General features: G+C 31.5%; 1 protein-coding gene across 1 annotated transcript in view; it reads right to left on the bottom strand.

Annotated features, from left to right (window-relative positions):
* Positions 1–15,444, bottom strand: part of LOC139515825 (pleckstrin homology domain-containing family H member 2-like) — a 72,794-nt gene that overhangs the window by 45,842 nt on the left and 11,508 nt on the right. The window contains exons 2-4 of the mRNA XM_071305537.1: positions 14,726–14,801; positions 7,340–7,480; positions 2,902–2,964 (exon numbers count right to left, since the gene is read on the bottom strand). Of these exons, the coding sequence (XP_071161638.1) occupies positions 2,902–2,964; positions 7,340–7,447 (171 nt within the window). The 5' untranslated portion in view covers positions 7,448–7,480; positions 14,726–14,801. The remainder of the gene's footprint in view (positions 1–2,901; positions 2,965–7,339; positions 7,481–14,725; positions 14,802–15,444) is intronic.

The following is a 15,444-nucleotide window of genomic DNA, read 5'->3' as shown; positions in this document are numbered from 1 at the left end:
AAAAAATAATTAAATGCTTCTACGAGTAATAATGTACTCTTACATAAATATTTATCCCCCTCAAAAATCTTTTTGTCTAAAAAACTGAAAAGAACCATAATCTACACTTTGGTACAATAAATTTTACACGCTTATATATTTTAACTAAAAAAAATTCATAAAATAAAATTAAATCTTTGGTGACAACCAAACCTAAAAATATTTACCATAATAAAAACAATAAAATGTCAATTTTAACCACAGCCAACAGCTGACAATTGTTCTTATTAAGAAATCAAACAAAAAACTTGTTACCTTATTAATTCTGTAAAAGAAGGCACTCCGATCTTGTGGGCTGAACATTTTTGTATCACTTCCTGACAAAACATCGCAAACGGACCCGGTTTGTAAAACGATAGCTGTAGATGTGTTATTTTAATAAATGAAAAATTACACATCGATAGTCTAGACCCCTATACAATAACAGTACGATTACATAACAAAAGTCAACTGCAAGAAAAAAATATGGTAATTAATGAAAGAAGGGGCTCATTAAATTAGGAAAAAATTAAACAAAGACCTGTATGTTTACAGTCGAGAGATTCAAGGTCAAAGGTTGCATATTTGTATTTAATTGTAAATTTTTGCAGTGATCTTAGGGTGACATCCCACTTTGTAGTATACCTCCAGAGACTTATAATTAACAATGTGACATTGTTCTATAATTATAGGGCTTCAAGGACAGGTTTTATTCAGTAGGTGCACTTTAATGCACTTCGTTACTTATTCATTCCGCATTTACTGAATTTATTTATGTCAGTTGACAGACATAATAACTGAATTTTATAAATTACATATTTCTCTTCAAGCAATATGTGTTTTTAAACTTAATTTTTAAATTTCTAATTCATTTGAAACAAATGACTATCACTGACATAAATTTGTGATCTATGATAAAATAAAAAAAAATTGCTGCCTCATCAGACCACAGTGCTTGGCAAATAAATAAATGAATTTAAAAAAAAAGTCTTCATTCAGAGGAAATAAATTAATGCTTTTCATAACAAAATAATTGCCCATTTCAGGTAATGATTGAAAAAAAACAAAAAAAAAACATGTGGTATGTTTGCAAATGAGACATCTCTTCACAAGAGACCAAATGACAAAAATATTAACAACTACAGGTCATTGTGCAGCCATCAACAATAAGCACAGCACATACTTAAACTTATGATCATAGAGGCAGTCTGCACCGTTAGCCACTAGCCCGATGCCCCAGAATAGTAAATATTGATTTGGGCAAGTAAAAATTTAAAATTTTGAAAATTTTATATAGTCATATAGGGACAAATTTTGTTATTTATTGTCCGAACTAGTTGGTGAAAAAGTTTTTGGCGCAGACTGTGGAGGACTTTTCATACATAGACGCAACTAACTTGTTTCTTTAAATGACAAAGTTAACTTTTGGTAGCATGACGATATGGCCTTGAATTTCAACTTTATTAATAACGATTAGGCCACTTATTTTTTTTTTTAATCTAAAATGGATCTTCTTTAAAAGTAAAACAAATCTCTATATTACAGTACAGATAGATTATTTGGGAGAAATTGTCAAAATACAATGATTGTGTTCATTTTTCGAGCCTAACTGCTTTTGGAAAACCTTTACCAAAACCTACGATCCATAATAATCTGCAACCAAAGTATGCCAAGGTTTATATTAACCTCTATATATATACATAATTTTATGGTTCAGGGGCTGGCATATTTTTTATCCAATCAGAATAAAAGTCTAAATCTTTTTTTAAACCTAACTCATCTAAGGCTTTGATAACAATAAAATGTTCCAATTTAAAAGATACATCTAGAAACAAACGGTTTTCCCGAAATGACAATTCACGTACTGACAAAAAGAGATTTGAATAAGAAGACAATGGAAATGTAACATTTGGTTTGCAATATCAACAATAGACTCTAACTTCTTTTAAACTGAGTTTTACTGTATATAGTGTTGCATGTTTCTTTATTCAACAGTGGCTTAAGGTTAATGGGCTTATGTTCAACCCCATCTCAATTTTGTGCCTGTCCAGAGTCAGGAGCCTCTGGTCTTTGTTTATAAGTCTTGTATGCTTATTTTCATTTCAGTTCATTTATTAGTTTCTGACTTTAGTGTGGTATTTTTTTTAACTGAACCAGTACACATTTTTGTTCAGGGGCCAGCTAAAGCCCACCTCTGGCATTGACTTGGTTTAAGATTTACTCCTTGTACCGAAGACCCATCATTACCATGAGCTGTTTTCTGGTCTTTGGTCAAGTTGTTTTTTTCTTTGACACATTCCCAATTTCCATTCTAAATTTTATGAATTGACAGGGACATACTTTACTTCATTTTTTCATATTAAGATTTGATGACAACACATACAATTCTCCTTTGAAAATACAAGGTCAATTGCAACCAAACTTAATGCTACAAAATTAATGTAATAATTAGTGTAAGGAACCTTGAAAACTGTGTTATTTTATGTAAATGCCATGTCTTATAAACCAAGCAAGAGTAAACTGCTGAGGACATGTTTAAATCAAATAAACAACTTTCTTCAAAAGACACCTTATACTTATTTAAACTTTTTCATTTGTTAATTTTCCTTTTTTTTCAATGTCATATAATTCAATTCAAATCTTTATTGTCATAAAACTATATATTTTTAGTTGTGACACACCATAACAAAATGAAAATAAAAAATAACAACATGATAACTGTCGGATTCAATATTATTGGTGAAGCACCAATTTTGTTGATTTCATGAGTAACCAAACAATTTAAACGCACAAAGATGAAATAATTTTTACAAAGACTTTGGCGAAATCAAATATCTGCAAAGACACAATTTTTCCTCAATCCAAAGTAGTTTTTATCCTTACCTTATCTGCTGCTGTCTTTGCTTCATATTCTGCTTCTAATTTCTTTCCCTCCAAATCTTTTACCTGAAAAAAAAGAGAAAATTCATACACTAGTTTCAAGTTTTGGTTCTTATTATAATTTGGATATAGAAAACTTACATGTTTTAGTGTGAAAACAAAAAACATTTGTAATTTTTCCAAGTTATAAAGGGACATTAAACTTGACTAAGAATGGTAAGAGACTCACTACCCACATTCAAACAATATCTGCAAGTTTTGGTTCTTTAATCACTGTGTTTGGGTTTAATCAAATTTGCATGAGGCAAACCTTTAGTAAGAACACAGAAACGAAAATTGGATGGACAGAAAAACAGACAAACTGACAGCAGGCTGGACAGAAGGATTTAAAGAGGTAGGTAACACTTTGTGCCCTTTTATGTCTATGGAAAGCATAATAAAAATTAAGGGATTTGATGTCATGTGTTAACCATATAAGCCTTCTTCTCGGTTAGATAATATTACCAAAAATAACCTGGAAATAAACATCTCTCTCATCTCAAGCAGAATAAACAAGTCTAATAACATGTATAATAGGTATGTCTATTAAGCCTATATAGTCAAAGAAATTATTGATGTATAAAAAACAATGCAGTTAATCAGACTTGTAACATGATTTACGGCTCTTTCATTGAGAAACTACAGAAAATGTTTGACTTTGGAATGGGTCAATATTTGTCTTATCTAACTACAAGATCAATGGGGGAATAGGTCAATATTTTGTCTATCTATCAATGGTTGATGTCAGAAAACATGGACTTCAATAATCATTCCAGAGCTTCTTTAATATATCTATTTGCACTAAAAATGTTTAAAATAAAATAAGATATTATTTGTATTGAAAAGAGTTTTTGTACTAGCTGTTATGTTCTTGAGAAACCCTACTTTTTTTTATATGATCTATGATATAAAATAATTTATCTAATATATATCTTGGGTATTTTTCTGTTGATTGTTTTTGTAAAATAAGCTATTTTTTTATGATGTATTAGTAATTAATGATTAATTACTGTTAATAAAACACTTAGCTACATGTTGAAACTGTAACCAGTATTGCAATGATACCCCACTGTAACTTGTAAGTATTTGGTAAACAGGAATTTGATGAGTGATAGATGTCAAAACTCATCACACAAAATTCAGAGACTAAGCATGCTCAAATGAAAGTTGAATCCTAATAATTAAGAAAAAAACGTCATGACTTAAATTTTATACAAAGCCACTTTGTGTAGGAATTCAAAGTATTTGAAACAGAAAGTGGACAAGCTATGAATCTGGCAATACAACGTCAATATGAGCATGCTCACATGTAACTAAATGCCAAATTTCAGGTTGCTCTGATTTGAAGTTGAAGAGAAAATTGCCACCAAAATTATAAGACAGAACCATATTGAGGGAAAATCGGAAGGAGGCTAGGGACAAATGTAAACCAGTGAACCCACTCCTTTCAAGTCAGTTATAAAAAGAAAAGTAGTAGTGATACAAATTAAAAACTGGTATACCAATCAACGAAAATGAGGACACAAGCTTCTATACGAGCAGGTAGTTCTAAGGTCTTTTCACATGTGAGCACAATCATAACTTACAAAGATTGCTTCAAAGCACTGGTAACTCGCCCAAGAATATAGATCAATATCCTTGCCCTTCATTAAATCAGAATTAAAATCAGAATTAAATTCAGTCAACACCCACTGATTATTTCCTTGTAAATTCTAACATATGATTTTTATCAGCATAAAAACATAAATCTTATCTAATTCTTAGATATAGACTGTATATCGTAACCCCAACAGAAATGCAGGTTTTACAATTTAGAATATTTTCCCACGATTTTAACTGGAATAATTCCAAAAAGTGGGTATTTCATCTGCTACATAGCTTAATGAAGAACAATTAAGCATTGCCGATATGATGAAGAATGCATAAACAATATTTTAAGTAGTTTTCACATAAGTTTTCAATCAAGCTTTGATTGTCAACCATTTATCTGGCATTCCAATACACAATAGCTTCTTGGCAGATAAAAGAAATATGGTGCTCATATAAAAAAGCTTTGAACTTTTAATGAGGTAACAACTTTTTCATCTGTTATCTGTTTAAAAAATTAATACTATTTATATCTGAGAAATTTTTGGGATAAAAAGATAGCACTAAAGCACTGTAAGACAGCTGGCTGAGTTTCAGATGGTATCAATGACTTTTGGGAATAATAGGTTGTATTAGTCATCTATTATTATGCAATAATCTCCCTAGTTTTAAATGAATTAGGAGGTATACTGCAAAACTCAATACTTTTGCTAAAGAAAGAGTGCATTCATTTTGCAAAGTTGATATACAGATTCTTTACACAATACTTTATTAAAGAACCCTTAATTGCTTGAAAATTTATCACATGACAAATATAAATACATTGAACAGATTGAAAATATATCATTGATATTGAATAAATACAACATCACATGCAGTTTTGTGAGTTGATACATGTTTTTCATCTACTGAGAAAATTATTTTTATGTCCCATTTATGGGCATTATTTTTCTTGTCTGTTTATCTGTCCGTTTGTTTGTCCTAGCTCCTCTTCATCTGTCTGTCTGTTCAATTTTTAGATTAAAATTTTTATTTGAGGTAGATTTTGATGATGTTGATGTCCAATCACAGAGTTCGCGAAATCTTTTTTCCCCTGGTGGTCCTTGAAGAAAATCCACTGGTCCTCACTATTAATTCTATTGAAAAATACTAAAATTGTGTCAGTCCCAAGCAAAATTTTGGGGGTAAAATCCTGAGGACTGACCTTTTTCGCGAACTCTGCAATCAACATGAAACTTAGCACATATGTTCCCTATGACATGATCTTTCTAATTTTAATGACATATCAGAGATTTTACCCCATTTTACTGAACATAGATAATGATAGTGCAGATGGAGCATCCTTGTACTTTATAGGAGATATTCTGGTTTATTTATGTAAAGTAACCAGTGAGTGATGAAACACAAGAATTCTATGATCCGCAAGCAGTCATTATTTATTTGTTTTTATCTTTAAGTATTAAGAGACTTATGGACAATAAGATTGTTGATGAATTTGTCTCAGACATATAACTGGCAGCTAGGTGTTATTCTAGTACTTAACTTTCTATCACTGCAAAAATCAGTCCAGCTTAAAGGTGGATTGCTCCCTGAACAATAAGAAGTATGTCCAATAAAAGTTTGATTGGTTTTCTAATCACATAGATATGAGGGTATTTGCTCAAGCATAACAATTAAAACTGATGGAAGACAGTGACACAGACATAGATTCTTTTTATTTAATACTTTAGATTTGATAAGACAAGATTAAAAGTCAATATGTCAATTTTAAGTATGAAGTAAAATCCTAATCAAGTTTGCAGGAAACTGAATATTATGGAATAAAATTTCTGGGATGATCAGGGTAAACTTTTAACATGGAAACCAATTGTGTCTGCATAAAAAGACTGCATCAGATAAGACCATTGGTTTCCCTTTTTTAATAATGTTAATGGTTTACACAAGTCCTTTTTTGAGGCACTTTAAAGCTTGATTTTAGTTGTAAGCCAAGGCTCTGTGTTGAAGGCCAAATTTTGATCTATGATGGTTTATTTTACAAATTGTGACTTGGATGGAGAGTTGTCTCATTGGCACTTATACCACATCTTCTTATCTATCAACAATGGAAGCACTCCAGTATTTTAAGTTTTGATACATCCTCATTGTGCACTTGAACATCTTTTTTCAAACGATTGTACTTGTAAGTCTTTAGATTAAACAAAGGAAATGCATGCCCACTCCTATGGGAGGGGCAGATTGGACAAGGTAGAAATTTTGCCCTACCGGTGCCCACTCCCATGGTGGGCTGGTGGACAAAAAAAATCCACCTGAGCTGTAATTTTGACTGTAATTTTAGAAATTTTGTGAAATGTCATATGCATTTAGAAAAATAAGAAGAGGCAAGTAAACTCATCATAGATACCAGGACTAAATTTTGTATATAAGCCAGATGCCATTCGTCTACAAATGTAGACCCACCAGTGACGCTTGAATCGAAAAATGTTAAAAATGTTAAATGCCATATCCTGCTACGATACCAAGGGAACTTTCAAAATTCACAACTCCATGGGAAAAACGAAAAAAAATCTGAAAAAGGCACAAAAAAAATTTCATCTCACTTTTTATATAATAAACCAAATTTTCATTGATTTCATGGGCATAGATAACCATAAATTTTATGTTAAACACAGTACATATTAATTTTATCAAGGCTCATATAAAAATTTAGGCAAATCCACAAAATGAAACATGAAAAAATGCCATTTTCTCTTAACCTGTGAATATTGGTATGCCCAATTTAGCACAAAAACATATGTGTCCACTGTATATAGCTTACCTTGAATCCAAGTGTTTCTCTGATCTTGGTCACTTGTTCCCTGAATTTCTGTAGTGACGTCTCTAATATCAAGCATCTTTCTTTCCAATTAATGTCTTCTTCCTCCATTTTGTCACTGAATTATTCTGTCTTTCACTTCATCTATCATGGAAATAACATACTGGTTAATTGAAGAATAATTCCATTCTATGACTTAGTGAAGAAGAAAACTGTATTAAAAACAAGAGGCTTAGACGAGCCTGAATTGCTCACCTGATATTCAGGAGTAAACAGATTGAAGGTAGATAAATCTTGAAATTTTTGAATTTGCTTGTCCCTATCAGATTTTTAATCCATTATGCTGAACAAGATAGCAGACTTTTACTTGCATTAGGGACGACATCAAAAGATTGATGTAGGATAAAAAACTTAAATCAAATAGTTTGGGGGTGGGGGTCAACAATGCTGCAAGTTTTGTTAATCCAAAATCGATTTTACCTATATCCATATAGGTAAATCAATTTTTCCCAAATTAAGTTAAGAGGGGAGGGGGGTCAGTGAAAAAACTATGTGAATTAAGTTTTTTATCCTACATTGAACTTTTAATGTTGTCCCTTATATTCTTAGATTCTATTTAAACCTATTTATAGCTGCATGTTGGTTGATTTTCAGAAACCAAAAAAAAACAAATTTTATATAAAACTTTGTTTGAAATTAGTCCTGTAATTTCTAGGGAGATTTTCTGACTTAAACTACCATAACTAAGACAGACAAAAAATAATGGCAATACCCCACATTTAAATATCTTCTTATCTTGTTACGATGTATAATATCCTAAAATCAGCTGTCAAAATGTGTATGACAGAAAGGTAAAAAGACATTCTTGATCCATTTATCATGATTTTTCTTTGAATTTAGAAATTTATTTAATTCATTATCAATGATAAAACTGTATCTGTCATTACTTTAAGTGCATCATAAATAATTTAATGCAGTAAACTTTCAATTTTGAATCTTTTTGCCAAAGGCAATCAATTACCAGTGACATGATATACATTTTTGTGCCTTCTCTCCCCGGTTGATATTTTAAAAGTGTAGGAGTCTTGCAGTTCCAAATGGAAACAATATTCTGGAATATCATTTCCACTGGAATAAATATTGCAGAAATGTTCCTTACAGAATATTTGTTCCAACAGGATCAGACATTATGACATGGTATTTAACAAAGTTTCCATTGGAACTTCTGTTAGGTGGAACAAATATATGTTGACAGAGGGTTCTAGTCCAAAAGTCCAAGAGCATGGCAAATAACTTAATTTGTTTATAATGGTTTATTTTGAAAAACAACACTACAAAAAGTTTCCATCTTTACATGGTTAGATTAATCATATATCAAAGAACCCCAAATATACATTTTTTGTTGAAATCAAACAAAGTTTAATTTTGGACCCCAATTTAGACCAACTTGAAAACTGGGCCTATAATCAAAAATCTAAGTTCATGTTTAGATTCAGCATATCAAAGAACCCCAAGGATTCAATTTTTGTTGTCAGATATCAAACAAAGTTTAATTTTGGACCCCGATTTGGACCAACTTGAAAACTGGGCCCATAATAAAAAATCTAAGTACATGTTTAGATTCGGCATATCAAAGAACCCCAAGAATTAAATTTTTGTTGAAATCAAACAAAGTTTAATTTTGGACCCCAATTTGGACCAACTTGAAAACTTGGCCCATAATAAAAAATCAAAGTACATGTTTAGATTCAGAATATCAAAGAACCCCAAGGATTCAATTTTTGTTGAAATCAAACAAAGTTTAATTTTGGACCACGATTTGGACCAACTTGAAAACTGGGTCCATAATAAAAATCTAAGTACATGTTTAGATTCAGCATATCAAAGAACCCCAAGGATTCAATTTTTGTTAAAATCAAACTAAGTTTAATTTTGGACCCTTTGGACCTTAATGTAGACCAATTTGAAAACAGGACCAAAAATTAAGAATCTCCATACACAGTTAGATTCAGCATATCAAAGGACCCCAATTATTCAATTTTTGATGAAATCAAACAAAGTTTAATTTTGGACCCTTTAGGCCCCTAATTCCTAAACTGTTTGGACCTCAACTCCCAAAATCAATCACAACCTTCCTTTTGTGGTCATCTACCTTGTGTTTAAATTTCATTGATTTCTATTCACTTATATTAAAGTTATTGTGCGAAAACCAAGAAACATGCTTATTTGGGCCCTTTTTTGGCCCTTAATTCCTAAACTGTTGGAACCAAAACTCCCCAAATCAATCCCTTCCTTTTGAGGTCATAAACCTTGTGTCAAAATTTCATAGATTTCTATTTACTTGAACTAAAGTTATAGTGCGAAAACCAAAAAAATGTTTATTTGGGCCCTTTTTGGCCCCTAATTCCAAAACTGTTAGGACCAAAACTCCCAAAATCAATCCCAACCTTCCTTTTGTGGTCATAAAACCTGGCTTGTAAATTTCATAGATTTCTATTTACTTATACTAAAGTTAAAGTGCGAAAACCAAATGTCTTCGGACGACGACGACGACGACGACGACGACGACGACGCCAACGTGATACCAATATACAATAATTGTAATACAGTAATTTTCAATTTTTGCGGTCGTACAAAAATCCTAGGTGAAAGGGGGTGATATGGTAAGTTTATCTAAGGTCCAACCTCTTAAATATATCCCCAAATTATTGGAACAGCATGCCATTGACAAATTCCTTGAGTTCCAGTGAGGTTAAATTGGAATCCACTTTTTTCAAATATAATTCCAAATCACCTTAAAATATATCAAAACTTAAACCTAAAATTTCAAATCAAATAAAAAGCTAGCAAAGTTCCAATAGAATTTTACAGAACAAACCATCTTCCCTCAATCAGTAATTTTAACCTCAATCAGTCAATGTATTGTTGGTTACAAAAATGATTACAAAACCCTAAGAAATATAAAGCATGGCTGATGTAAACAAAGAAAGTTACTTTTCATGATTAATTGAACTTCAGCATTACAGATCTATAAATGAAATAAGTTAACACGTTTTGTTACTAAAAATAGACTAAATATTTATATTCTGGAATTTTAAAGTGTTTTATTTATAACTCCTATAGACCTCCATGGAGAATTCTCTTTAAAACTAATTAACTTAATTATCTTAATGAACTTCTGATGGCTATGTTACTATATGATGTTAGAAAGTTTGGCAGCATCAATGTAACACCACTAATGATACAGTTAGAAATAAAACCAGAGGCCCATCCATTTCTTATGATAGTGCTATATGATCCTAATTTTTTTTTTTGAAATATTAATAACTAGAGGCTCTAAGGAGCCTGTGTTGCTCATCTGATATTTTTTTGATTAAATTTGTCTCTGTAGTTCGAGGAGAGTATTTTTATAAATGTTAACAGACGAAGACGTACCCCAAGTAATAAAAAAAGCTCCCTTGGCCCAGTGTGCCATGTGTGCTGAATAGTTAATACCCTCCATAATTTATGGAATGATTACATGTCGTGTACAATTCACAAGAGATTGGAGCTCAAAGGTCATCTTCAAAAAAACAAGATGAGTCTTTTCATGCTTGCCTCACTTAAAAATTACAGTTACAGTTAAAGGTCTCATTAATACCATATAAATAATCATTAATCATAAATTCGACTTGACCAAAATCAATGGAGACGATTTGAACAATACTATTAACATCCTACTTTAATGCTATGAGTTAACCATAAGTTTGTTATTAAAGGAAAACCAAAGCTAATTATTCCCTCTTCAATTCTCTTTCAAAGGTAACAGGCAATTTGATCTTTAATATATAAGAACTGGATTAATGACTTGCAAAAACTTTTCATACAACATGATAATGATTTAAAGCTATCAAATGAAGCTCTTTTACTCTGTATGCCTATACCAGTGTTCAGGTTACCGTCTTTTTTGTCCTTTACTTCCATTTTTATTTTCCCTATAAAAGAGAGCCGAAAGATATCAAAGAACAGATAAAGTAACCATGGCAAAAAAAAACAATAAACCTAAAGACAAACAACAGATTACAAAACATAACATAGAAATCTGAAGATAGAGAAACACAAACATCACCACAAAAAAGGTGTAATTTCATTTAATGTGGCAGGAAAAGCAGATCCTGCTCCAGATGTGGCACCTGTCAGTGGCGGATCCAGAAAAGGGGGGGGGGGGGTTCCGGGGTTTGGAACCCCCCTTTTTTTTTGGACAATCAATGCATTTGAATGGGGACATATAGTTGGAACCCCCCCTACCCCCCCCCCCCATCCTTTTTAAAATGGCTGGATCCGTCCCTGCCTGTTGTGTTACTCATGCATCAAGTATCAAACAAAAACTGAAAAACAGAAGAATAGAAAAAACATTTTACAAATATATGAAGAAATTGCCAACATCAAGCTCCATAAATAAGTTTAGAGCTGATTAAGATTATGGATTAGCAGGAAGAGATAATTGATCTGCACCACAAAGTTTAGAGAGTATGTTTACTGTTAATTAAGTACTGATTGTATCTCTGATTACAGATAATTGACATGTGATGATAGGTCTTGTTGTACTCAAACCCCCTTCTAACTATGTAAGATGTGCACATGTGTGTTGCATAGACAATCATGGGTCAAAACTTTGGATAATTGAATAAAAATTCTTGTATGTTTCATTTTAATTAACTATTTCTGCAAAACAGTCTGATATCTATCTAAGGTTTTATATTAGAATTATCTATCTATTTTCCAAGTTAAAAATTCTCAATTTTTATAAAGCAAGATTTGGGTCAAAGGTGGCTAGCAACTGAATTTGTTTTCCAAACAAGATTGCAATACAATGTCATTACGCCACTTGTTCTTCAAAGTATCAAAAACTCAGCGTCTACCAGATTTTAATAAATGTAAAGTCATTCTGTTCAATGGTACTTGAGAAATTCTGTTCAGAAGAACTTAAGATAAGTGTGACAAAAAATTTAAAACATTCATCCTGACTAAAAAATCCCATGTCAATATTTATAGCAGCTGACAGAATATATAATAATTCTGCTCATGATCAGTATTACCTGAGAAAAAATGTGAACAAAATATTTGTTGTACGAAATAAAGGCAACAGTAGTATACTGCTGTTCAAAACTCATAAATCCATGGACAAAAAACAAAATCGGGATAACAAACTAAAACTGAGGGAAACGCAGGAGAACAACACAACATTAAATCCTGTGAGAATAAATATAACATCAAAACCAAATACATGAATTTGGGATAGATAAGTACCGTGACACGACTTATAGTAATGTGAATTCACACTCAAAAAAAAGAGAAAACAAACGACACCAAGGAAACACAACGTTAAAATGTAACACACACAGAAACGAACTATAATATAACAATGGCCATATTCCTGACTTGGTACAGGACATACGAACAGAGAAATAGTAAGACAGGTTGAATGAATAAATTTAAATTTTCAGGGACTCTCACTAATTTCTTAATGGTTGACAGAGAAAAACTTGGGTGATCCAAAACTGCTATAATTCTATGTATATATGTCGCTTAAAACAAAGATTCCTTCAAAGTATTTGTACTGTTACTGGATTAATAAAGAATTTTTTTTAAAACTCTATAACTAATAATAAGGAAGTCATGACATACTAAATATTGCATACATCTTTTAGTAACTGTAAATTCAGAAATTATTGCAAGGTTTTTATTATTGCGAAAAATGAGACAGACTTGTAAACGCAATAATTAAAACTCACATTTTGAAATATTTTATATGAATTAAACTGGATTTTTCTCATAATCGTAAAAATACAAATCGCATTTAAGTCCAAAATGGTGAAATCGCAATAATAAACACACGCAATAATTTCTGAATTTACAGTAACTCTATATGTATAGACCATTGTAGACTGAGTATAAATGAAAAAGCTGATATATTTGAGTAGAAAAATAGCTTCCTCCTTTCTTGCTCAAGTTTTAGAGGCTTATAGCGAGTTTATGGTACTGTAAATTCAGATATTATTGCGATGTTTTTATTATTGCAGAAAATGTAACAAGGTTACAATCGCATTAATTTAAACTCGCATTTTGAATTTTTATATGAATTTACTAGGATTTTTCTCAATATCACAAAAATTAAAATTGCATTTTAGTCTGAAATTAATGCAATAATAAATGCACGCACTAATTTCTAAATTTACAGAATAGTAAAATTTCCATTTTAATTTCTTACACTTTATAACCATGATTACATAAAAGTCATTGAAAGTCAACTTGTTGGTGTACTTTGGTACTAAGGGACGACATCAAAGATCGATGTAGGATAAAAAACTTAAAATCAAATAGTTTGGGGGTGGGGGGTTGAAATTCTGCAAGTTTTATATATCTAAAATCGATTTTTACATATATCCCTATTGGTAAATCAATTTTTCCCAAATTAAGTTAAGAGGGGGGTGGGGGGTCAGTGAAAAAACTATGTGAATTAAGTTTTTTATCCTACATTGAACTTTTGATGTCGTCCCTAAAAGTATGTCCTAGACCTATCAATCTGGAAAGAAAAAAATAAAGAGGAAAGAATTCCATGAACATGATGAAAAAAGGTCTGTCAGGGGTCATCCAATTTACTGTTTAGTTAAAATTGCTGGATTGGACACTGTTTAATTTTATCAAACAGTGGCAAATATTACAATCATGATCATAGTCATTAACATGCTAATGTGATATAAATAAACATTACTGAACCAGCTAGTTTAGTTATAGTTTGATTTGTATGTATTGAAATATTAATTTTAAATGCAAAAAGAACTTCAAAAGTACATATTTGAACATGGTAAAGCTACAATTCAAAATTTAACGACTTTTTTGGGAGAGAAAGCAAATTTAGAAAATAATTGAAAATTAGTCCTACCTTTTTCACTAAGATTTTACATTCGTTGATGTCCAGTATAGATATAAATTTATTATAAAGGGATTTAATATTCCTCCTCTCTGTGGGTCAAGAAATGGACAGTAAAATCAATATCTGATGAAGATCTTTCATGATCAAGTGCTAATTAATTGTTAACATGGTAACAATCCAATACTTTGTTTATCAGACTGGAAAATCTTCCTTCACACAAATCTTCATATCAATGCAATATTATAAACATTAAACATATATAAATCTATTTACTTACTTAAATAAAAACCTTTAAAAATACTTCAAAAAAGCTTTAAAACTTAAAAAGTTACTATGACTTGGAGTATATCCATTGCATTCAATTACAAGGGTTTTGATTGTAAACTATCAAAATTTTTTTTTTAGATTTCTGACCACATGTGTAATAACAAAATGTATGCAAGAAAATATAAGTAATATAGAAGTGACCTTACCTTACAGATTGACCATCAATAGATCAGCATCAATTCCACACCTATCATAACCAATACACATCCTAAGGAGGGCATGCTGTAAAATAAAGATATGGATTATTGCTATAGATAAAATGTTCTATTGATAGAAGTGCTAGTCATTGATGTTTATCAAGTAATCTATTGTACATACATACAGTACATATGGTTAAATCAATGGCAGCTCTGTAGTTTGACCACAACACTGACAATGACTGTGATAGTTTGACCAGAACTGCCATTGACAATGACAAGATAGTTTGACCAGGACTGACAACTCACTAGGACTGACAACTGACCAGGACTGCCACAGACTAGGACTGCCACTTACAATAAAAGCCATAATTTGACCAGGACTGCCACTGACAATGACTGTGATAGTTTGACCAGGACTGCCACTGACAACTGACCAGGATTGCCACTGACAATAAGTGCCATAGGTTGACCAGGACTGCAACTGACAATGACTGTTATAGTTTGACTAGAACTGCCACTGACAATAAGTGCCATAGTTTGACCAGGTCTTCCACTGACAACTGACTAGGATTGCCACTGACAATGACTATGATAGTTTGACCAGAAATGACACTGACAATACCTGCCATAAGTTTGACCAGGAATGTTACTGACAACTGATTAGGACTGCCACTGACAAGAACTGTCATAGTTTGACCAGGACTGCCACTGACAATAACTGCCAT

This window comes from Mytilus edulis, chromosome 3 (assembly GCF_963676685.1).
Source record: "Mytilus edulis chromosome 3, xbMytEdul2.2, whole genome shotgun sequence".
Taxonomy (NCBI): Eukaryota; Metazoa; Mollusca; class Bivalvia; order Mytilida; family Mytilidae; genus Mytilus; species Mytilus edulis.
This window is presented reverse-complemented; position numbering and strand designations above follow the sequence as displayed.